This window comes from Mizuhopecten yessoensis, unplaced genomic scaffold, assembly GCF_002113885.1.
Source record: "Mizuhopecten yessoensis strain PY_sf001 unplaced genomic scaffold, ASM211388v2 scaffold9253, whole genome shotgun sequence".
In the NCBI taxonomy this organism is placed as follows: domain Eukaryota; kingdom Metazoa; phylum Mollusca; class Bivalvia; order Pectinida; family Pectinidae; genus Mizuhopecten; species Mizuhopecten yessoensis.
This window is the reverse complement of record NW_018407955.1, coordinates 542,211-565,534: the sequence shown is the minus strand read 5'-3', so window position 1 is coordinate 565,534 and position 23,324 is coordinate 542,211. Positions and strand designations below refer to the sequence as shown.

The 23,324-nt window shown below is 33.9% G+C and overlaps 2 protein-coding genes across 3 annotated transcripts in view; one reads left to right on the top strand and one right to left on the bottom strand.

The window, feature by feature from the left end:
* The window catches only part of LOC110457595 (TBC1 domain family member 15-like), a 29,410-nt gene extending 19,782 nt beyond the window's left edge, over positions 1 to 9,628 (bottom strand). Inside the window, exons 1-6 of one of the 2 annotated variants that reach the window (XM_021508929.1) lie at positions 9,548 to 9,628; positions 7,972 to 8,073; positions 6,569 to 6,704; positions 5,571 to 5,778; positions 4,570 to 4,681; positions 3,015 to 3,047 (exon numbers count right to left, since the gene is read on the bottom strand). In XM_021508929.1, coding sequence (XP_021364604.1) covers positions 3,015 to 3,047; positions 4,570 to 4,681; positions 5,571 to 5,778; positions 6,569 to 6,704; positions 7,972 to 8,073; positions 9,548 to 9,604 — 648 coding nt within the window. In that variant the 5' untranslated portion in view covers positions 9,605 to 9,628. The remainder of the gene's footprint in view (positions 1 to 3,014; positions 3,048 to 4,569; positions 4,682 to 5,570; positions 5,779 to 6,568; positions 6,705 to 7,971; positions 8,074 to 9,547) is intronic. The other variant, XM_021508930.1, reaches the window with a different exon arrangement.
* A 214-nt stretch (positions 9,629 to 9,842) lies between these two features.
* LOC110457567 (ras-related protein Rab-21-like) lies at positions 9,843 to 21,985 on the top strand. Its single transcript, XM_021508898.1, has 6 exons — positions 9,843 to 10,183; positions 11,671 to 11,730; positions 12,643 to 12,750; positions 13,976 to 14,094; positions 14,945 to 15,033; positions 16,083 to 21,985. Exons 1-6 carry the CDS (start codon positions 10,043 to 10,045, stop codon positions 16,199 to 16,201), a joined length of 636 nt encoding a protein of 211 aa, XP_021364573.1. The 5' UTR covers positions 9,843 to 10,042; the 3' UTR covers positions 16,202 to 21,985.
* The last annotated feature ends 1,339 nt before the right edge of the window (positions 21,986 to 23,324 follow it).

The window sequence follows — 23,324 nt, the reverse complement described above, 5'->3', positions numbered from 1 at the left end:
AAGTGACTCAACAAAAGTGGATCTGTTTGGCCAGACGGTAACCGTGGGGACAGGTACCAAATGGGTAAATAGTCAGTTAGTGATGACTCAAAAGGGAAATGAAACCATGTTCTGTCAAGTACTTTCAAAATTACTTCACTATGAAGAAAAAAAAGAAATTTGATATTTCTATATAAGCAGATAATATAGGGTTTCCATGCGACAGCTCAAATTTGATATTCATTTCAGACATAAAGGGTTGACGTGTTGGATGCAACAATTTTTCTGTATAGTCAGCTATTGACCCTCTTTAGAAATATAGAAGGACCGTTACCGGTAGATGGTTTAGGTCACGATATCACACCCTCATATTTTACCAACCATCAAAGGGATCTGCAGCTTATAATTAATGCCAGAGATTTAATTCTATTGGGTCAAATGTCAAAGCTGTGTTCTTAAAAGAAAATCTGCCGCAATAAGTATAAATAATTTTAACCAATTTTCCGTAAGATGTGGGAAACAAAATGACGTTGGCAGGCTAGTTTTATACTTCTCATATTTTTTAGGCCACATATACAGTTAATTTCAATGTTATCGTGAGTTCCAGGTACCTTCTATTTACTTAATCTATTGGATTAACAAATTGACATTGTCAGGCTAGTTTTATACTTCTCATATTTTTTTAGGCCACATATACAGTTAAGGTTCCATCAGTTACGGAAATTACTTAGCTTCCCATAGGAAAGCATTACATATAACAACTCCATCAGTTAACACTTCTCTTTAATCTCAGAATGCTTTTCTATGGAAAATGTAAGTTAAGGTAGAGGTCCAAGCACCCTTTTGTTGTATCTCCCATGTAGAAGAGTTCCAATTTGTTTCAATTGTTCTGATTTACAATTTTTTCTTCTGGAGTGTTGGCATTCTTATCCATTATCTTAAGCATATATATATATACATGTAGTTATTTATAAAAGAGACATGAAGGGACTGATTGGGGTGGGGTGTGGGGTGGGGCGTAAAATATTGTTTTCACACACTCCAACAAAATATGATGTAGTTACATAGAGGACAAGTCATTCCACACTTAAATATAAACACTGCTGTTTTGTATAATGGCAAATTTATAAAAGAAACAAACACCAACACATCATTATGTCTTGCTAACTTTCTTCTAGCACTTTACAAAAGGTTCTTATATTATTAGCCACACAAAAAGTAAACTCTGTTACTACTTTCTGATTATACACCAGGGTTGTGTTTTAGACTATTTTGGGGTCCAATTTCCAGCTCATCCTCAATGAAAATGGTGAATATTTCTTCCTGAATTCTCTCCAAATACATCCCATGCCCAAAACCATCCAAATACATCCCGTGCCCAAAACCATCCAAATACACTTAAAACTTGTACTCAGATAACAGTGCATTGAATATGTATCCTCCCAGATGCATAAAGTATTATAGTAATGGTGTTTTAGTCTTTTAGATGATAATTGAACAATTACACAGGCATGAAATCACAGTATTGATACACCATATTTAAACTATGATAAGCAAATTCTGAGCATAACAATTTAGTCAAATAAGAATTTTGATTGTAAAACCTTCCAAACCTATCACAAAGTAGCTATAATAAATGCTTTTCATGTAAGATGGTAAACTTTAGATTAAATTTTGATTCAAAGAATAAATCAATAGATCGTACCAGCTTTAATTTCATGCACGAGATACCACTTTAAACCAACCTGGCCTGACAAATTTTCATAGGATTTTATTTTATAGAAGCTAATTATTCTAAAAGCTTTTGAAGTGTGCTTGCAATGAATTGTCTTTACGTACAAAATGTGCTTTCTTTTTTGAACTGTGAGTTAGTAATTAAATGGCATCAATTCACAATGTAGAAGCACCTGGAAACTGACCGGTCCCCAAAATGTAGATTTAAGACCACACAAGCCATCCAACTGTCAGGAACAAGTAAAAACTGAGACTTATCTGTCCAGTGGCACAGGTGAATATTTTGAATTCCAGATTGACTTTTTTTCAGAATCACAGATATTGTTACTCATTAAAAAAATATCTCGCAAACATTTAATTAATTGCATACATGCATCATTGATATTTAATATACAAGATCATTAACATCACTTATTACATTAGTGTTGAAACATTTTGAACATTTAAGGGCCTGGTTGTTAAAAGCTCTGTTAGGTTAACCAGATAATAATAATAATAACAAAAAATTTGAATGTTACCGATATTTACAGTGTAAACTACATTTGTTAGGATTTTAAATAATCATCTAATGTGAGAATTCTTGTACACTCTCAGAAGGATGAAAAACAATGTATAACATTTTCAGAAGTTGGGTTAATGGCAATGTTTTCTAATTAAAAGACCCTTAAAACTAATTTTGTTACTGATTAACACAGTTGACAGCTGTTTCCTACATCTGATCCTTAATGTAACATGCTCGAGTAGATTAATGTTAAATCAATATAAATCTTTTCATATTTATATATTTTCAACGAAAATAAAAAAATCAATGTAAAATTGTATGTGGAGTGTGCGAAAACAACATTGATACATCTGTATTTAAAAACCGGAATTTTAAGAATACATAACAATGCTTTTAATTTAAATATACTTAAAAGTTGATTTATATTCAGGAATTCAGGATTTGTTAAGCTAACAAGGCATTGCACTTCTGACCCGGAAAGACTTTGTAACCAGGCAAATATATTTGACATTGCAACATGATGTAATTCCTTAGATTACCGGTATTATGATATGATCCAACCCCATACTTCGTCTACGGCACCAGAAAGTAGAAAGCTAAACACCCTTTTTTGTGTGTGTGAATGTCATTGCAATTTAGGGGAAACAGTTAAAATCAAATTGGAATATTGGTTTTGAAAAGTGAAAAGCATTTTTCTGTACCAGTAAGAAAACAAATACTGAAAAAGGCGGTGCTGGGACCGGTCAGTTCTGAGATTAGCAGACAGATTTTTCTGATGACCACATAATATAATACTCACCTGTGAATCAGACTCAATAAAATCCTCATCCATCTACATCCAAAATGTGTCATTTACTTACAAGGAAAATATACTACAATTTGTGACAGGGGACTGTAGATACCCTATAATGTGCCTGGTACATTGTATTATTTAACATGTGAATTTGTGTGCTTAAGGATCCCTGTACATGTCCTACTACAGGCAAATACTAGATAACTCAAATGTAGTTTTCATATAGACTAGATTTCGATTAATATCACTTCTCATTTGTTAAGGGCTTATCCATGGTTTCTTACCGTCATTTAACTGTAATTATTTTAGTGAGATTTGCCAAAATGAAGCTTTGGTTTGGTTTTATTTTGTTTAATGTCCTTTTAACAGCTAAGGTCATTTAAGGATGTGCCTCCATCTGTATAATGTATGCATGCTTGTGTGTACATGTATGTGTACTGGAGGCGGGGTATGTTGGTGTATTTACCTCCTTGTGATAGCGTGGATCTCATGCCAAAATATAAAGTGATATTAAGAGAAATCTACACCAAAACAAGAGATAATAACAGGCACTGAATATATAGGTTATATAGCAGGAAAAAGGTGCATCAAGATAACATGAAAATACACAGAAATGTGACATTATGTGATGTGATATTAAGTGAAAATACTGTAAACAGTAATAACCTCCCCTTTAGTTTGTTATAAAAATGACTGTAATCATACGGGGCCAGGAATCTACTGCATATTCTGTAGCTCATTTTTTTACTCTTAGAACACTGTTGCCGAAGTTTTATTTCATCTTACTTGTGTATACAGATACACACACATTTTTAGAAACAATCAAAATAATGTCTCTATAGACACTTAGCTTGTACCAGTTTCAGAAAATATGTTTCTTAAAATTTTGAAAAAAAATGTAAATATGTAAACATCCCTTTACAGTGTTGAATTGGCATAGAGAGCAATATCTTGACATACCAATTTTTTGTTATGAACCTTAATAGATATATATCAAGAACTCTATTGACAATTCTGGAGATAAACAAAACACATGATGCATCATAAAAGTTGACCTAATATTTTTAAATATTTTTTTTTTGGCATAAATTCAGTTATCCGACTCAAAGAGTAGAGTCTCACAAACGACTGTGAAAAACACTTTTGATGTTTGTTTGGTAAGTGTCGCCCTCAAAACTTAGGGGTTACACGTGCACTCACTTTACACTCTTTGCACCCCTGGATTATGTCATAGTGAAATTGAATGCACAGGGACTAACTATTTGGTTGGTCTCGGGTAAAGAAACCTGATCAATTCAAGATTACAGAGAAGCGACACTCGAGCAAGTCAATTTTACCATTACACGACCGACAGATTCTTTGATGTATAATGTACATCAAAGGAACAAACTAGTCTCCCGTCTCATTCACACGGTGGTGCACACGTGCACTGAGCCTTCGATTTTGCTATGACATATTCCAGGGGTGCAGAGAGCGGAAGTGAGCATAACCCCTCGATATCAAGGATGGGTAAGTGTCTGCCAACCATAACTGGGGTTATATTGAAACACTAGGCACTCACTGTGACACGGTATGCTGAGGACTCCGAAAACAAGTGTAACTCATCAAATGACTTAGACAGCATGTCAGGATCATGTTCTTGTACAATAAACAGGCGACTATCGTTGGGCGACCTGTGGAAAATAATCAACATTACAGTCTTTAGAACTATCTATATAAATGAGCATCGTTGATAGAAGAATACTTGCTTATTCAAACATTTCTATTTTTGACTCATGAAAAATGAACAGTCTGGTATAAGATATTTTTTCAGAATGAGCAAACAAGACTGAGAATTGTTACGAAAGTAAGTTCATTCCAGAACATCAGTTGAAAACCCCCCAGTGTATTCAAGAAACAACAAGAGTGATCAATATATAAATGAGGCACGGTAGTCTAGTGGTAGGATGCCGGGCTCATGACTGAAGGAATGAAGGTTCGAGTCACGGCAAGGCACTGTGTTGTATCTTTGAGCAAGATACTTCACTCTGCTTGTTCCAGTCTACTGATCAGCTGTAGTACGTGGTTGGGCAGTGCTAGAATTGTAGAATGCTAGCTGTGAGCGCAGAAATGGCAGCACCGGCTGTATGCTCCCCAGGGAGTTGAGAAAGATATTGGCTGGTTGCAATGGCCTTATAACCAGGGATACTAATTTGTGAACCGTTTTGAGACGACCTACGAACTAGATTGTGATAAAGTTGTATATACGAAACTCAAATTATGATTATTATTATGTTGGGAAATTCTGTTTCATAATTGTTGTAATATCAATAGAGTATTTTTTCTGTAAGACATATGATTACAGTGACTTTGAACGGGAATAAAGAACAAATTCCATAGAAAACTGCATACCCAATGAAGCATAAAAGGCATAATGGACATGTATAATGATCATGTGTTCAGCATCGCAGTGAATGATCAAGAGTAAATCTGTGATTTGACGATAATGAAAATGGCAAAGACAAGGATTCTTTGGGGCAATTCACATATCATAAAATGAAATCTAAAAAAAGAAAGACCAACCTTTTAATATGAAGATATTTGCCGATCTGTTGGAGAAGAGCCTTACTGCCTCCACTGTGGAAATGCAGGGCTGGATACGTAGTTCCGTCTTTAAGGATGAAAATTATGTAGGCCCATCCATGGTTTGGTGCATTCCTCTTAAAACTTTTTAAATCCAGTATGTCGAAACTGACATTGTATCTTTTTCTTGTTTCTGCTTTTGAAGACACTGTTTCAACAGAGTAATTTCATATTTAAAAGAAGAGAAAAAACGATTTTTGATGCTTAACGATACTGTTTCTGACTAAACTAGATCTCGAGCTTAAAGTATTCTAACACTTACAATACATATAAATGTGCACTATATGTCATATTTAGATTACTAGCCTGTAGGTTGATTTTGAAAGTTCTTTTAACCCAACGGTTGAACCTATATTTTTTCAGTAAATATTCACTAGTCTCAACTTAAAAACTATGGAATATAGTGCTTAAGGAAAGCATGATAGTAACCAAAATGTGATATTAAGTGAAGTGAAATCTATCATAAGGCATTTTCTTTCACAGCTTTAGGTTTACAATTTATATGTCCTGTATGTTTGAACTTGACATAATTAAAATGCTAAGATGATTCACTTACACTTATAGTCCTTTTCTATCAACATAATTCACAAAAGTAAATATAAACAGGCGGAAAAAAATAAAAATTTAATACAGTATATCATCTCCATGGTCAAAATAATGCCAACAAAGCAGAGTTTTGCAAGTAATTCATAGTTTCCCACCTCCAGACAAAAATAAAAAATGAACAAAGGGCCATAACTCTAAATATATAGTGTGTTACATGATCAGAAGTTTGTATAGTTGTACATAGTTGTACAACACTTTGCTATCCAAAGATAAAAATAAAATTTGGCAATTGTTGGTGAAACAGTACATGAGATATGCCCAAGAGAAACTAAAAGTCTAATAATATTTTTAAGTTAATTCTTCAAGACTAAATACTTGTAAACATTACTCACCGCTAACTACATTGTCCTTGTCTGGTTTGTACCCTACGGAACAAGTCGTCCCGATCACAGCCCATTCCTGGTCGTTCTGGTTGCTGTCCAGGCTCTGAACATCCTCTGCCTTCCACTCTATGAAACTTCCTTCAGGCTGTATAAAAGAGTGAGTCACATTTATTGTCATCTTTACACGATGAAAGAGTATTGTGGTAAGTATACAAAGTCTGGCCAGAGATATACTGGGAAATGTTTGTCCTTCCACAGTAAAGTCTGTTTTTCGCCGGATACTAAATTCGCCCTTAACTACTATGCTGTAACAAGGGCGAAAAAGGTAATAAATTAAACTGCAGAAAAACAATTCTCAGTATACAGTATATGTTTCACATGTACTATGTGGAGGAGAACAAATTCACATGTGCAGACAAAATGAGTGATGTGTATCATCATATTTACATGGATATAAATGTAGACTATATTACAACTAAAAACAATTTGTTTAATCATTTGAAGTATATATGCAGAGTAATAGGGATTTCCAGCTTTAATGAAAAATGTTTTTTTCACTACATTATACAGTTTTCTACAAAAGTAAAAAATGTTGTATATAAATGTATCAAATCAAACTATGGGCCATTCCATAATTTATTGTATGGGGGAGGTGGGATGCACATGTATTAACTAATATATTATGGGTGGTGGGGTTAAACCCAGATATGCCAACCATTCCTTATATTTATATTAAATCACTTTTAATATTTTATNGGGGGGGGGGGGGGGGGGGGGCTGAAAAAGTGCCTCCCACCCCTCCCACATGGTTCATTCTGGAACAGCTCTAATCTGAGGTATGGTTTATACAGGCTCTTGTTTAAATAGAGAGTTTGGAACGGATAGGTTACAACATAATGCAGTAAAATCAACATCTTATTTTGTTATTCATTGATGAATTTTAATGAAGAGCAGAATACCATATATAAGTGTTGTTCCGATAATCAATTATAATTGAAAAGTCAATCAATTGTACAACTGTTTCAAATAATGATTGATAAATTTCATGATGATGATCGATTAATCGGTTTAAATTTTGCATGCTGTTTTCTATCAAGATCTGTCAGATTTACTAGCTGTGTCAAATTATTGTAGTAGGTTAAAACTAAAAGTGTAAAAGGCTGTCAATTGGATATACATGGCAAAAGTATGCTGCAAATCCCAATTCTGAGTGATATACCATCATTATTACACATATTTCAAACAGATTTACCAGTTTGGATGTTCCGATTATAATCGATAATCCTTCATTAAAAATCCTCCGATAATCGATTATGATATAATTTTCCACCTCCGATTCCCAAGACTACCATATACTTATATATGTCCTCATACGATGACAACACCTAAATGTCAACAAACTACTACTGTACCTTTTGAGCTAAGTAAACCCTTCCTGGTATGTGAGCATCTTTGTCTGCTGTTGTAGAATTCACATTCACGTGAATGTAAACGCCATCTCTCTCAAATAAAACCTAAAACAGATAAAGCACAAACAGGAAGTTAGTTAATGGATTTAGGTCAACTTTGTGATAATAGAGTATAATTACAGAAGGAGAGAATTCTTTAATGAACTGTCTAAGTATGCTTTAATTAATCTGGCAACAAGAAAATTTTGAAGGTCAAGGACAGTAAATAAGCCTAACTTGGTAGCGTTTCTGGATAAAAGGGTCAATTTAATTGTTAAAGCATCTAGGAAATAAATTTCAGTTCACCGTTTTTTAATAAATAAGCCATAGTAATATGCAGCCTAAAATATGATAATTAATTACAATCAACAGGTGAATGTAGGGTTTGTACCAGGATTAAAAAGTAGTATATGTACTTTGTCTATGATGCAATCCTGTGAAGAACATTGCTAATCTGAATAATACTTGTGAAGAATGTTGGAGAAAATTAGTAGAAGTGTGGCATGGATGAAAGTAGTGATTTTTTTCATATAGATGCCCCTACAAGTGATCGCATATGAAATTCATGAGGGGCGCCGCAGTTTGATGGTGATAATGATATAAGACACTCTGTTCTAGTATGACTACTCTTCCAAATTTAGCAATATTTATATTTTAGCCACTGCAGACTGCAAATAAGTACAATATGCTACATACATTTTCCATCTCCTAATACACTTCAGTTTGACAATAAGTGAATGGTGTCAATGTCACCAGATTTTTAATGACAAAATTATAATTCTGAGTTAGCTAACAGATTCTATATACATATGTAGTATAGTAGACATGTGCACTATTCTATAGCTTTTTTCCGTTGCTTGCAGGATATTCTGCTGATAATGTATCAAGTGATAAGAGGACAATCAGATGCCTCTACAAGCATAAGCTTTTCATCAACATTCTTCTACTACTAACTACTACTACTACTACTACTACTATTACTACTACAGTAATTAAATTCAACATTGTCCCGCCCCCTTTTTATATTTCAGTCATCAGTGTTTCAATCTATTCCTTTCAAGTTTTAACAAAAATAAAAATAAACTCAAATACATGAATTAAAGATATACCAGTTTGGAAACTTATGGATGTTTTGTTTACTTTCTCTTTCGATCAATTTGATTTATTTCAATACAATTAAAACATAATAAATTTCAAGATCTACATGCTAATTTTAACTTCCATCAATATATATGTATTGCTGCAAATACATTTTTCGCCAGTTAATAACCATGACAACAACAATGGGTAATGTAGTTATATATAGTTTATGAATCATGATACATTGCTGATGAGATTTTTGCATGTTTTGTATACAAATCTGAAATCGTGACCACCACATATTTAGATTTGACAGTCTGGACATTTCGGGTACAAACCGATGTGGCAACGTTCGAGCTTGAACACATCTAAAGGGGTTGTTAACAATATTATTAGGTATGCTGTAATAATTTATATGTGACATTCAGTTGTAAAGTTTATCAGGAACGCCGATATTTACCTGTGATTGCGATGCCATCTTCCTATGTTGTGTGTGTATGACGTCAAGTTTAATCATGGGGGTCACCTGTTGCCGCTCATATCCTAGCAAATAAAACATTGCGGAAGTATATCAATGTTATTAATAATTTAAAAGTAAATCTTTTTTCACTTTAATGAAATCAAATTAAAAATATTTGTGCTGTTCTAAAGGGAATATATAATATGATTAGTGAATTTGAATATGCATATGTGCAGTATTTTGATTTTCGTAATGCTTTATGCGACGTAAATTCATTCGGAGTATTTCTTCACCGAGTCTCATCTAGAACGGAAAAGCTGAAGAAGTTCGATGGACTTTGCTCATGTGACACAAATATTCAATGAAAACGCCATGTTATGTATTTCTGGTAATTTGTCATGTTCAGCTGACGTAGAACAACAATATTAATGAGACAGAGGAGGCGAATTTGATTCACGTGATAATTGTATTTCATCTAGAACTTTATGGTCTGACATGGCTGGTGCTAGTTCCGGTGGAGGACGCAATTATTCCTTCAAAGTTGTGTTACTTGGAGAAGGATGTGTTGGGAAAACGTCACTTGTTTTACGATACATTGAAAACAAATTTAACGACAAACATTTAACTACATTACAGGTGCATATCAATTACTTTATATACTTTTTTATCTGCTCATGCATTTTTAAGGGTCATGGGTCACCCAACCTGTTTTATTGGCACCGTCGACGTCATGACCCACTTCCCAATAACCTAAATTCTGGCAATGTATATCGTTTTATTGCCGGTGGCAGACGTGACAAATTGATTAGTCTTATATAGTCTGACGATTGATCGATATGTTGTTATTTTGTCCACCGTATATGAAAAATCGCCACACTTGTCAGCATAATTATTCAGAGGTTCAATACAACATCTGTTGCCGTTGCATGACACACACATCTAACTTTGTAACCAAGGTTTTATTTGGAGAGTTATTTGGTGATCCACTCCCACTAATGAAAAGGTGTCAGCTGGCAAAGCAGGAGGATATTTTACTTTGGTCATGACGATCAGTTAATATAATTTCAACCAGAGATGTATTATATCTGGTTTTATATTATTATGTATACAACAAATCTATTCTAGCTGTTACAGAACAATTGCAAGAAGTATTTGAAATTAAATATCAGTAGGCATGATTGTTATTAGTAGAACAAATTTGGAGACAGTGTATTCTGTATGTAGCAGAACTGGACTGAATAGATCACCAGCGACCAAGAGTAATGTTGTTCAATTGAATTGATCATAGAGCGCAACATTATCTTTGAGTTCTAAGGTCCTGTCATACCTATTTTAGAATTTGGCAATAGTGCTGTCATACACTCTAGTCATTTCTGGTTTGACTTAATTAATTCTGAGAGACACCACTGAAAGAAGGAGGATATAACAGATCTAGAGAAAATGAAAGATTGCAATTACCAGTTGTAGCAATATGGCCAACAGGTCAATTTTGGTGTGTTTAGTACCCCTATTAAGAGGGTTTAAGATAAATCCTGAATTCTAATCTGCTGGAAGGGTTACATTGGTCTTCTTGTATCAGTGGATTATAGAGCCATTTAATTTCTGTTTTACAAAACATTTTATCAGGAGGCATCTCCTTGTGCTAGCTGTCGTAGAATATCTGTAATGGTATATGTCATTTTAAGCAGTTTTAATAGAAAATTAATAGAATGAAGTCAAAGTAATGGACGATATACTATTTTCTTAACCAATTTAACCTGAAGTAGAATGGGACATTGAGCTAACAGATCAGTGAAGACATATACTTCCTGTGAGCTAACAGATCAGTGAAGACATATACTTCCTGTAAGGTTGTACATGTGTAAAAGCACAATACAAAACTGTTCTGACTTTTTCATTTTCTTTAAAACTGTACTCTAAAAATTTACACGAATTTCAAATTATCTGTCTCTGTTGAGTTCAATTTGTCTTCACAATGTAGTAATATAACTGGTAGATGTATATATATTTCAACAGAAATGCTTTTTAGGTCAAGGAGAAAATATTCTGTTACAGCAAAATTCAAAATCTGATCAATATTACAATATAGAAATACTGTATGTTTCTTTTTAAAATGATTTCAGGCTTCTTTCCTGAATAAGAAATTAAATATTGGAGGGAAAAGGGTGAATTTATCAATATGGGTAAGTATATAATTAATGCTATGGTATCATGATCAGTAATTGATATATATATAGCGCTTTGTGTTGCATATCATGTAAGTTAGATATATGTATGTGTTCTTTGTGGTTGTGACATCAGCTTGAGAAACATGAAACATTTGTAAGTATATCTAGATCTTCTTCCATGGTTTTTGTCTCGCCGCCACGAGGTAGCAGAAGGGAGACTAAGGTGTAGTTTTTCTGGCGTCGTCAGCATTAAGTTTTTGCATTTATGTTAGTTTCACTGAAAATATATGTACTAGACCAACCAAACTTGGACCATAGATGCATCTTAGGTATATATAGTACATCCCAACCCATGCATCAAATGCTGGATGCCTTTCAATTCATTAACCATTGACTAAGTCAGCTTCTCCATCAACATTAAGTTTGTGCGTTTAAGTTAGTTTCTCTGAAACTATAAGTGCTAGACCAACCATACTTGACATGTACATTGATGGTCAAAGTGGGGCACAGGCGAGACATATCAATCCGAATGGCTTGTACAAATGAATATGAACTTTAGCAGTCAGGAATCTCACGATATAAGTGTAAACTTTAAAAGGAGTAAATGTCAGTTGTCCTTATAAGTTATTGATATGTTTCTTTCCAATGCAATTTTAAAATTTAAATAAATTGTGAAGATTTTACTTTTTGATGTGATACAGTTTTCCTTTTTCTTTGTTTTAATCTACCTGAATCTCATAATTTTGCCTTAGAAAAGGAATCAATTTGTTAATTTGTTAAGATATTGTTTAAAATACAAAAGTTAAATTTAAACTGCTTAGATATATGTTTAAGTTGCATTTTGTATCAAAGTTACACAAGTTAATTAATATATTATGTGTAAATATCTTGCTGGATTAATTTTGAAATTAAATGTGGTTTTCACAGGATACTGCAGGACAGGAGAGATTCCATGCCCTAGGACCAATATACTACCGTGACAGTAACGGAGCCTTACTGGTGTACGACATTACAGATGAGGATTCCTTCCAGAAGGTAATTGTATAGCAAAAAAAAGTGTAGTTCATTATTTCTAAAGAGTAGTGGCGTCATTGTGCATATACATATCTCCGACTGCTATTCATTTTATGATATGATATTTTACATACATAACACAAGAACTCAAGTTACTTAGAACCAAGGTGCTCTATGGCCCAGCAGAGAAAAAAGTTCAGCAACAATGAAATAGTTAAAGAAAGTTCCCCATTATATTGCTTTGGTCGCTATGTTTGTAGTGTGAAGTAATAATTATCAAAGAAAAGAAAAAAAGACAGAAGAACCATATTTGAAAAAAGTTTCATTCACCTGTGGCTGAGGCAACTTATATTATGAGCCAATTCTACTGGTCACTGAGTATACCTGGTCGTTGGATTTTGAGCCTGATTTAATATTTTTATAGATAAGCAGTAATTTCAGTAAGGACTGACCAAACTGAGGTTTAGGGTTACCAAACACTTGCAATCTCGCATTTTAAAGGGACTATTTAATCAAATAACACCCTTAGAATTGAAAATGTAAATCTCCTAACAAAACTTTATGTAGTTTATAATGACATGACCAGAAGCCAACATCCAGTGTGATCAGTTTTATTTTTGGGGAAAGCCAGTGATAAATATAGCGATGACCAAGATTAGTTCCTTAAATTGTCCCTTTAAGGATTCCTGTACCACTGAGAAAAAAACTAACAAGGGTTTGAAACTATTACTTCCAGCATGACTACAGCTTCAACAAATCTGAAAAGAAAATCATACCTTGTGGGACTTTGATTAGAAATTATAAAGATAAAATGAACAAATGATGATCAGCATCAGTGATATGAGAATGAAAATTCAGTGGCGTTACAAGGGAATTTTAAGCCTGTACTTCAGATTTTTATAATATGTCTACCATGCACTCTAACCAATTGAGCAACCTGGTCAACAGAAGTATCTTGGCCAATCTGTACTACATTTTCATATAAACAGAAGTTAAAGGAAGGTTACTGTATATAGGAAAAATACAGTGCATTGAGGCAAGAATTCTTAATTTTAAAATATATTACCAATAAATAATGAGATGTCTTGTAGTGAACATGTTTCAAGTATTATGTCCGAAAAAATTTCATTATATATGTACATTTTTTTTTTTTGTGAGAGAGAATTGATATAAGTACTATCATGAACAAATCACAAGTGAAAGGATTGTGAGAAGCATTGATACCTATATTTGTTGTCAATCACAGGTAAAGAATTGGGTGAAAGAGCTGAGAAGAATGCTGGGAAATGATATAAATTTATGTATAGCTGGCAACAAGATTGATTTAGAAAAGGAACGGCATGTATCTGTAGCAGAGGCAGAGGCGTAAGTAACTCAGATCTTCCTCATTGCATTCCTAACTTTAGAGGCTGCCTAACTGTAAGATGTGTCTCCGTTTCAAAAGGGTTCCGCATCTAACAAACCTATGAAATATATTTTATGGTAGGTAAATTGGAAGTTGATAAATAAATGGATGGCAAGCCTGTAAGGTACATCATAGCTAGATCCTCAGATGGCAAAAATGAATCATCATATCAATTTCTTTCAAGGAAATGACTGTTACTCAAAATCAAAGGTATATTGTGAAGGTTGTATTGATCTTTGATGGAGAAACTTACTGAAAAATTGTATTTTCAAATCTAATCCAGTCTCCAGGGCCCAGATGTTCAAAGGCAATTGAATGCAAAACCTAATCCGGTGTATTTTCTTTACATGTCAACCTGCACATGTATCACCAAACCCCATTATAATGTCAAACTTCATTATAAAACCAAACTCTTTTATAATGCCAAACCCCTTTATAAAATGTAATGCCAAACCCTTTTATAACACCGTGATTTCTCAGGACACAATATAACAAAGTTGTATTATACTATACTGAAAGGGGCTGTTGTGGTCAAGTGGTTAACGCGTCCAACCCCAAAAACCTGACTCGTCCTTAAATAACCAGAACTGTTAATAGAACATAAAAACCTTACAGAATTGCAGAATAGGAAAGAAAATGTCAGGGCAAATTTAGGATACACTAGCAGTGCTATTTAAAAGTTACTCAGGGATATAATTTAAAACATATATCGTGGCTATGAAGAACAAGGAAGTAATTTCCATAAACGATTGACAAGATCCTACGAAAGGTTATTAATTTGTAGTAAGTTATCTATTGATATTATTACAGGTACGCAGCATCGGTAGGAGCCCAGCATTTTCACACATCAGCAAAGCTGAATAAAGGTATAGAGGAGCTGTTTCTCGACTTAAGTAAAGGTGAGATTTATATTTATATCGAGTAATTATTGATGTATAGCATAACGAATAGAATGGACTTTTTCAAAAGTTCAAGTGTCTATAAAAATGTAGTGTTGTTGCATAATAATTCATTGTGTTTCCAGGGTCCTGTGGATTTAAACAACCCTATCTAGATGAAAATAAATATTGAGAGATTCTTTTCCTTCCCAGCCCTTGTTTAACAAATTCTTAGAATGAATCCCACATAATCATTACCTAACACTCAGTAGAATAGATATCTGTATGATTTTTACCAAAAATCAGATTCTTCTGTCCAGGAGGCAAGCAAGAGATATCAGAATAGTTTTTGATATAGACTTCTACATACATGTAAAACTTAATGGTACTCTTTATTTAAATAATCTTAAAATGTCACACATTTTTTGTCAAGGTTATTCCATTACAAATAGACCCAACCCCTAGAGTATGTAGTTCAGATATATATAAAACAATTTAAGAGTGGTTGGGTGGCTCATTCGATAACACATTCGCCTTTCACCAAGGGGGCTAGGTTCAATTCCCCGATGGGATGTGAAAAGGTATGGGGTCACCTGCCTGACCATGTGGGTTTTCTCTGGGTACTCTGGTTTCCTCCCACATTAAGACTCCCAGTGTGCTAACATCCATGGAAACATACTTGGAAGCCCTCAAATGTGTTTTTACTTAAACGCAACAGATTTGTGATTTCACTGCTTGGTCATATATACGTATTGTAAATAAATTTAGCCAATGCATGTCTGCTTTATATGACAGTAATATTTGTAAAAAAAAAATAGGTGAGTCCCTAGCATCTTTTCATATCTCGTTTAGTCCCATTACACATTGTACACTTGTATAGTGTGTTCTCAAAAAGTTTTTGACTCCCATTACTTGGATAGATAAAGTGACTTCTCAAAAAGTTGGTGAGTCTCACACAAAAAGGGTACAAGTCCAGAACACAAATATCTTGAGTCCCAAAATCACTGGCTTATGTCGTTTTAGTTTTATCATGAATAGCTTTTGAATCAGCAAAGCAATTGTCATTTCAGCAATGATACAGAGAGCAGGGGAAGACAGTCAGAAGAATTCCAAAAGTAACAGGAAAAGTGTGTTGGTTGTTGATGACGACGAGCCACAGCAACAATCTGGCGGAGGCTGTTGTGGGTAGTTGACATCTCCCTCCGTAAAACTGGAAGTCGTCGCCTCACAGTACAACAAGTTGTCTTTCAGAACTTCAAGTGCATCTCCATCCCCACACTGAATGACATGGCCTAAAGAAACATTGATGACATGGGTTTCGGGGCCCTCCTTCAAATCTCATAATTACTTGGACTAATAACTACATGGACTTTGGTTTTGTTGGCAATTACATATCAAATTGAGATTTGAGAACAATGTTCAAATGTAGTAGTATACAGTTTTTATTTCACACAAATTTTGTTCTCATAATTTATATATATTTTGTTTTCAATTGAGCATTGATTTATTAACAATTTATAAGTGTTGGGTCTAGATCGTTTTGTTTGATGCCATTTGGAATTCACTGTTGCACCAGTCATGAAGATATTACCACCTTGATAGTAATCCTTTATACATAAGTGTAACTCATAAGAGTGACACAGTTCTTTATAAGTATTTGTAATGTAGTCTAAATGATTAATTTTGCTAAACTTGAAAAATAGATATTAAACTACAGCGAAGGAAGATGATTTTTTCAGTGCATCTGAACATGCTTGAAAATTTGCTTTGCTGCATAACTTTCAACTAAGAAAGCAACATACTGCAATATACCTTGTAACCAGATACTTGATGTGAATATTAGAATTTTTCTTTTTTCACTTTCCTGAAATATCCTTTTCTTGGATATTGATTTCTTATCAAGAAAGTTTTCTTCATTTCACTCTTTTGATGAGGTTTATTGAATTAACATTATGTATAAGACAATTTCTTGTTGTGATAATCATATGTACGAAGAATAAATTATGAAAAGGTTAAGCCAAAACAATGGCTCCACCTTACTTCATCAATACAGTTAACCTATAAAAAATAGCATCTGTCTCTTCACTGTCAAGAGATAATATCACAATTAGAGATACAAAAATATCATCATCAGCAGCCATGTCAGGAGGTGTGGAGTTGTCTGGATCAAACTCTGTAAACAAAGAAATATTTAGCTTTAAGATGAAGCTGTTATAAAATGTAATTGAAGTTCATCACTTCAATGACATGTACTCATATGAATTGTCACGATATGTAATATGCGGGTGTTTGGTTAGGATGAGGACATTTGTTTTATCATTTTTTTTTAAAGAGCGCAAGTCAAAGAATGTTAGATATTTAACAACATATACTATTTTGACTGCCAGTAGGTTGATCAATTTTTCATAATGATGATTAAGTATGTTGTTTTTTATGTTATTGTATATAAGATTTGAGCTTTGTTTTACATAAACTACTCTTGGATTTATTGGTACCAGATTTGTGCTACTACAAGCGGCTTCAGCAGATTCTAATAGATATCTAGCTCTTATTTCGTACTTTCTTAAGATATTTTGAATGCAATTTCTGGTATATTTTCATAAATATGAACAGAAATGTCATTCAGAAAAAAATGTTAAAAATAACAATTTAATGTAAAGTAATAAAAGACTTATTTGGGAAAGTGTTATACAGAGACTGTACTGTAAAACACTTTATTTTTGTGTATTCTGTATTTTTCATGAACTCTAAACTGTAGATTTTTATCATAATGGCAGAAATTGAAACTAAAATGTTCAAATGTAAAAGTGTGAAAGAAAATACCAACAAATACTTTTGGTTAAACATCTGACCTGGGCTGTTTTAGGAAAATGTGATGAAAAATGTTATATAGACATCACACGAACATTGCTCGTTACAATATACTTCATTGCACATGCAGTGCTGTGACTGATGAGTTCAGTTCTACCTATCTTTACAGAGGTATCAGTTGGTAGTTAAGGATGTATGCTACCTAACACATTATTATGATGACTTGTATAAGAGTTATCTTCGTTGGAATTTTTATTTTCGTCATTATGTGATAATTCAGAATTGTTCAAATTATTATTGCATATAGTCCTGTGTATGGTTTGTGTACATTTCATCCATATCATCATATTTCAAAACCATTCGTAAGACATATTTGTCATGGTTTTTAGATTGGAACTCTTTAGTAAAGGAGATTCAAGTGTAGAGTCCTTTTAGGTAAGGTCGCTAGTATCCTCAAATCTCAACTGTAAACAGAACATATTTTTAGCAACTTTCATATTCCATGCCATTTAAATCCCAATACATAAAATTTTGTCATGGAGTTCATTTAATGACTTCAGATAAAACATTTGCGTTAACTTGTTGATACAATGTAGTTCACCTGGCATGAAGTACCTGTAAGCATTTGCATGATGCAGCATTTGTATCATGTCAATCTCACTCAACTTCTTCTTCAAATTTATAAGATTAATAAAACATAAGGTCTCAGTGCTTGACTTGTAACTTGCTGGTGATAAGTGCCATGTTTGTTCAATAAATAATCTTGACCTAATTTCAGGTCACTTTTTGAAGGAGAATCTTCAAACAAGTATCCATAAGGGATATAGTAATGATATTTGACCTGGAGTATAAGCTTGCTCTCTTTCTATAAAGTTTAAATAAATTGACTTTGACTCAATCTAAAGTTACAGTTAATAGTAGGTAATCAATACAGGCCCACTAGGCCTCTTGTCAAACTTGTGCCCGAGTCCTCTATACAACATAATTTTTTTTTACTTTAAACTATACATATACTACATATACACAATTTCATGTAACATAATGGATGGTTGGTAATACTTTCTAGTCACTGAGAAGTTTTAATGACTTCAATGTCAACTACAATCACACAGTCTGGTGAAGAGTACTGTGATATATATACCGGTACATGTAGTCTTATTTTTCTCAGTAAAAATCAGCTAGATTTAAACGTCTTGCCCTTAAGTTGATTTTGAAAACTCTGAAGCATCATGGGTAATCACCAAATCTCCATTGGTAAGTGCTTTCCAAAATGGAAACTAATGGTTGCCATATCTAGCTGCTGAAACAATGAAATCTAATTTGCATCATTGTGTTAAATATTATGTCCTTTGATATTGTTACCAATTTCATAAAATAACTTGCCACCAGCGACTGCAATGTGATGCTCATTAAAGCTGGGCTAGATCAGCTTGTGGACCCCTATAGGGTGTATTCTTGTGCAGAATAGCACAGGCTAAATTGTGACATTAGAAAAAGTTAATGGCGATTGTGACATCATTTAAACAGAAAAAACTTTAACCCTTGAGGTTATTATTTTGTTGTCATTACTCTATCATAGGCAGAGCCTCTCGGATTTGAAAATTCTCAGTCACACGCTCTAAGTAGGGAAAAACTCTATTAATTATTTCAGTGGTATGGTAATGACAATTATAGGTCTTACACTGAGGCGGTTTGTGTCCATATGAAATGGTGCATCATGAGGCATAGTCAACATTTTCAATGAAGTTTGAAAAATTATCCATTGAACATATTAATAGTGCTTATAATAATATTCTGTGGACATTTCCACTGATAGTTGATTTCCTGTAATCTATTACATTTTGCGAAAAAAATCCTATTTGCTTTTAGCTTATCATTAACAGAGATTTGAGTAATGTATCTTGAGCAAATACCAGATAGTCTTGGTTGACTTGCTAACAACTGACTCACCTTAATACTTACGATCTGGAAGTCTCCCTGACTTGATAGGATAGCCAAGTTTTGACATGCTTCAAAGCTTCTTATCAGGAAGTCATGGTTGACTTCCCTCACAACTTCTTATCAGGTCCTCCGCTAGGGAACAAAACCGCTGGTTTACTCTCCTGAATGAGCTAACAAGATATTCTCCCTAGCCGAGTCAGTAGGAAGTTGCTAGTGTTTTACGGGGGTGATACAACTTCTTATTAAATTATAGTACTTTTTGTTGTTAAGTTGATGTATTACCAGTACTGTCCTTTCTCCTATCTGTAACTATCTGAGAAATACTTGCTTCATGTGATACACCCATATGAGATACCAGGTAAAATGTCAAGTACTTTGTCAGTTGACATTTTGAAAACGTGATACTGTGACACCATTTCAGTGTGAATGCAAAATTATTAAATTTCAATTTTGACCGATAGAAGATTATGTCACCGAAAACACAGTTGGAAACCGATATCACCTCAAAGGAAGAAACTATTTAACAAAGTGCGGTTGAATGTTTGCATTCTGCCATAATTTTAAAGTATACTATTTGTATATGTTTTTTCACTCGTTCAGAATGAGTTCATGGGTAAACTTAAAAATTACCAAGAATATCTTCATTTATTGTCTTATTTGCAATGTCTGTTGATTTTTACCAAAATCCTTGGTTTAAGGTTACGGAATACCAAATAAATTTCATTGATTGATTAATACAAGTTATGTTCATCAAGTGGGAAGATGACACTGGTATATTTTCACAAGTGCAAAACATTAGTGAAAAAACAGTGTTTAACAGACAAGTTGAAATATAATGCATATTCATCTCAAAGAACAACCATGTTATTGATTAGACAGAACTCCTCAATGATGCACAAAACAAAATTGTCCATTTGATCGGGATCATCATGAAATAATATGATTTTTTTCAAAGTAAAATGCGTCTGCCCAGTAGGTTAGCTTTCTGGAAAAATAACAAGCATTTATTTTTCACATAAGAAATATCAAGTTTACTTGCGGTAAAAAACATTTTTTTCATGGTATTCATCAGAGGTTACAAAACATGCAGAAAAAAGAATGAAGCTGCATGCCCTTCATTGTTATATCTTGATAATGTCATGCTAATTTGGAGAAAAAACGTGAACAAGTGTAATTTTGCCTATTAACTGCCTGTTCTGTGCTATTGTAAATATTTATTAATGTATTTTGTTAGCTTTATTGTTGTTATAAAGAATATTTAATGAGAAATGTAATGGAAATTTAGAGAATGTAAGATTGTCAAAACTACTGTTTGATACATTTATTTAACTGAAAATTGTGTTACCTGCAACTTTTAACTGGCGTGAATGCTCAAATAAAAATATTCTGCCCTTATGATGAAAGTGTGTACTAGAGAAATACATTGTCAACAGCCTCATCCCTATTGACTAGTGTGTAATAAATATGTTTGCAGACTGAAAACCAGGTCATTGAATCAAAAAATCTAATGTTTGTATGTGTTATGTTTGTTAAGTTAATATAAGACGAATCGTGAATGTTACAAAATATTTTTCGAAGTGAAGAAAATTGTATATTAATCTGAATAGAAGAAGACAATATCTTCTGGTATTTATGTTTATAATGTACATACTTTAGTAGAAGTGCATATAGGTCGATGTTGGTGTGACATATATATATATATATATATGGAGAAAGATGGTTTCAGAGGAAGGGAGCGAAAGAAGTACAATAGAGTGGTGAGTGAGGGAAGTTCCTTGATTGAGAGAGTCCTGAAGGGAAAAAGGATGAGATTTTCGAGGAGAAATTTCCCTGAGGATTATAGAAAGGGTGATGATTTCTTTTAAAGAAAGAATGTTGGCAAGGACGATTACTCGATTACTCGGGTAGAAATTGGGAGAGTAGAAGTTCTTATAGGAGATAGAGAGCTAGGGAGAAAAGTTCCTCTGGAAAAAACCCAAGGAAAAAAAGAAGTCCATGGAGGAGAGAGGGAAGGCTTTTAAGGATGAGAAGGTAGAGAGAGAGGAAAGAGAGACGGAGACAAAGAGTTAAAGGTGTGTCTGGCCGCCTAGTAAATATAGGGGTGGGTGTTCACAGCATAATCAGGAAAACAGTGCTTTTTGATTTTCAACTGCATACACAATAAACCCATAGGTGTCTGTAACACTTTGGTTCAATAAAATCACATTAATGAAACATCTAACCATGCTTTGTTGATTCTGCTGATATATTTCTTGTGAATCATGTACTGACGTAGCAGGTCTCTGCTATCCTTGATCAATTACCAGGTCTTTTAGCCCATCGTCATGAGATGGGTGGCTGTTCAAACGAGTGGTTGTGTTGCTAGTAGATAGCACACTTGTCGCTCACCAGAAATACATGAGTTTGATTCCCCAATAAGACATTAAATGTTATAGGGTTTTTTGGGTACTCGAATTTCCTCCCACATTAAGATCATCTGCACATCTGCACACTCGCATCCAGGCCGTGTAGATTGAAAAAAAAACGTTAAATAAATTAAGTAAGAAATCTCTTTTCGTCCATTGCTGATATACTTTGGCAATCATACCGAGGGATCATGATGAAACTGAGTATGCTGTTTCCCCAACCCTCTGTTCAAATCTGTGTATGCTTAATTGTTTTGAGATTAATGGAGAAAGAAAGAAAAATGGCCGCCAGAGAGCCATCTTATATTTTGTATTCCGCTTTTCAGAAACTGCTGCAGAAACATGACGATGCATGTTATACATCATCTGTTAGTCCCTGGATGTGTTTGCTTTAAATTCGCTGATTTAGAAAGAAAGAAAAATGGACAACAGTGTGCATGCAAGTCATTTGTCATGCATGTTCCACAATGAGATGAATATGAAAGTCTAGCATAAAACAAGCCTCGTACAGATCATGATGCAACTTGGTTTGAATGGTCCTCTTGGTACCCCTACATTTGCTTACATGTATGTTCTACTTAACAGAATCCATGATCTGTTAATGGTGGACGACAAGATCCCGCTTGAATCTCATGAAAATGTTGATGTTTATCAAACTTAGTGTACCTTAGGTTCATGATCGTTAACCCCCTTTAAGATCGATGATTTTCACAATATGGTCCATGCGAACAGCCTATTCACAGCCTGCTATAAGACCACCAAAACAACCTCGAGCTCCGAAATGGACAATGTGAAAGTGAAACTTACAATGTCGGACCACAACTTGATACTATTTCATTCGTCAGAAACTATGCAAAATACAATGTAAGTCGACTTATGGCTTTTCCAAGAATCTGGAAACGTCGCTCAAACAGATGAAAGCCATGACACAAGGAAGTCAGTGTACATCAACTTTGGAGCATTTTACAGAAGATAAAGTAAGAGGAGCCGCCAAAACAACGCCTTATAATAGATGTGTAAGGAGACAATACAGAGAGACAAGAAAAAGTGAAAATTACAGAAATATATGAAAAGGTGAACAGAAAGAAAGACCCGACTAAAACATCACACAGAGATTCGAGGAAGGTCAACTGGAGCGATATTGATGACCTCATT

Coding starts and splice junctions, on each gene's coding strand:
- LOC110457567 (XM_021508898.1), top strand. CDS start 10,043: ATGGCTGGTGCTAGTTCCGGTGGAGGACGCAATTATTCCTTCAAAGTT. Junction 11,731..12,642: donor GGGTGAATTTATCAATATGG/GTAAGTATATAA, acceptor TGGTTTTCACAG/GATACTGCAGGACAGGAGAG. Junction 14,095..14,944: donor TCTGTAGCAGAGGCAGAGGC/GTAAGTAACTCA, acceptor ATATTATTACAG/GTACGCAGCATCGGTAGGAG.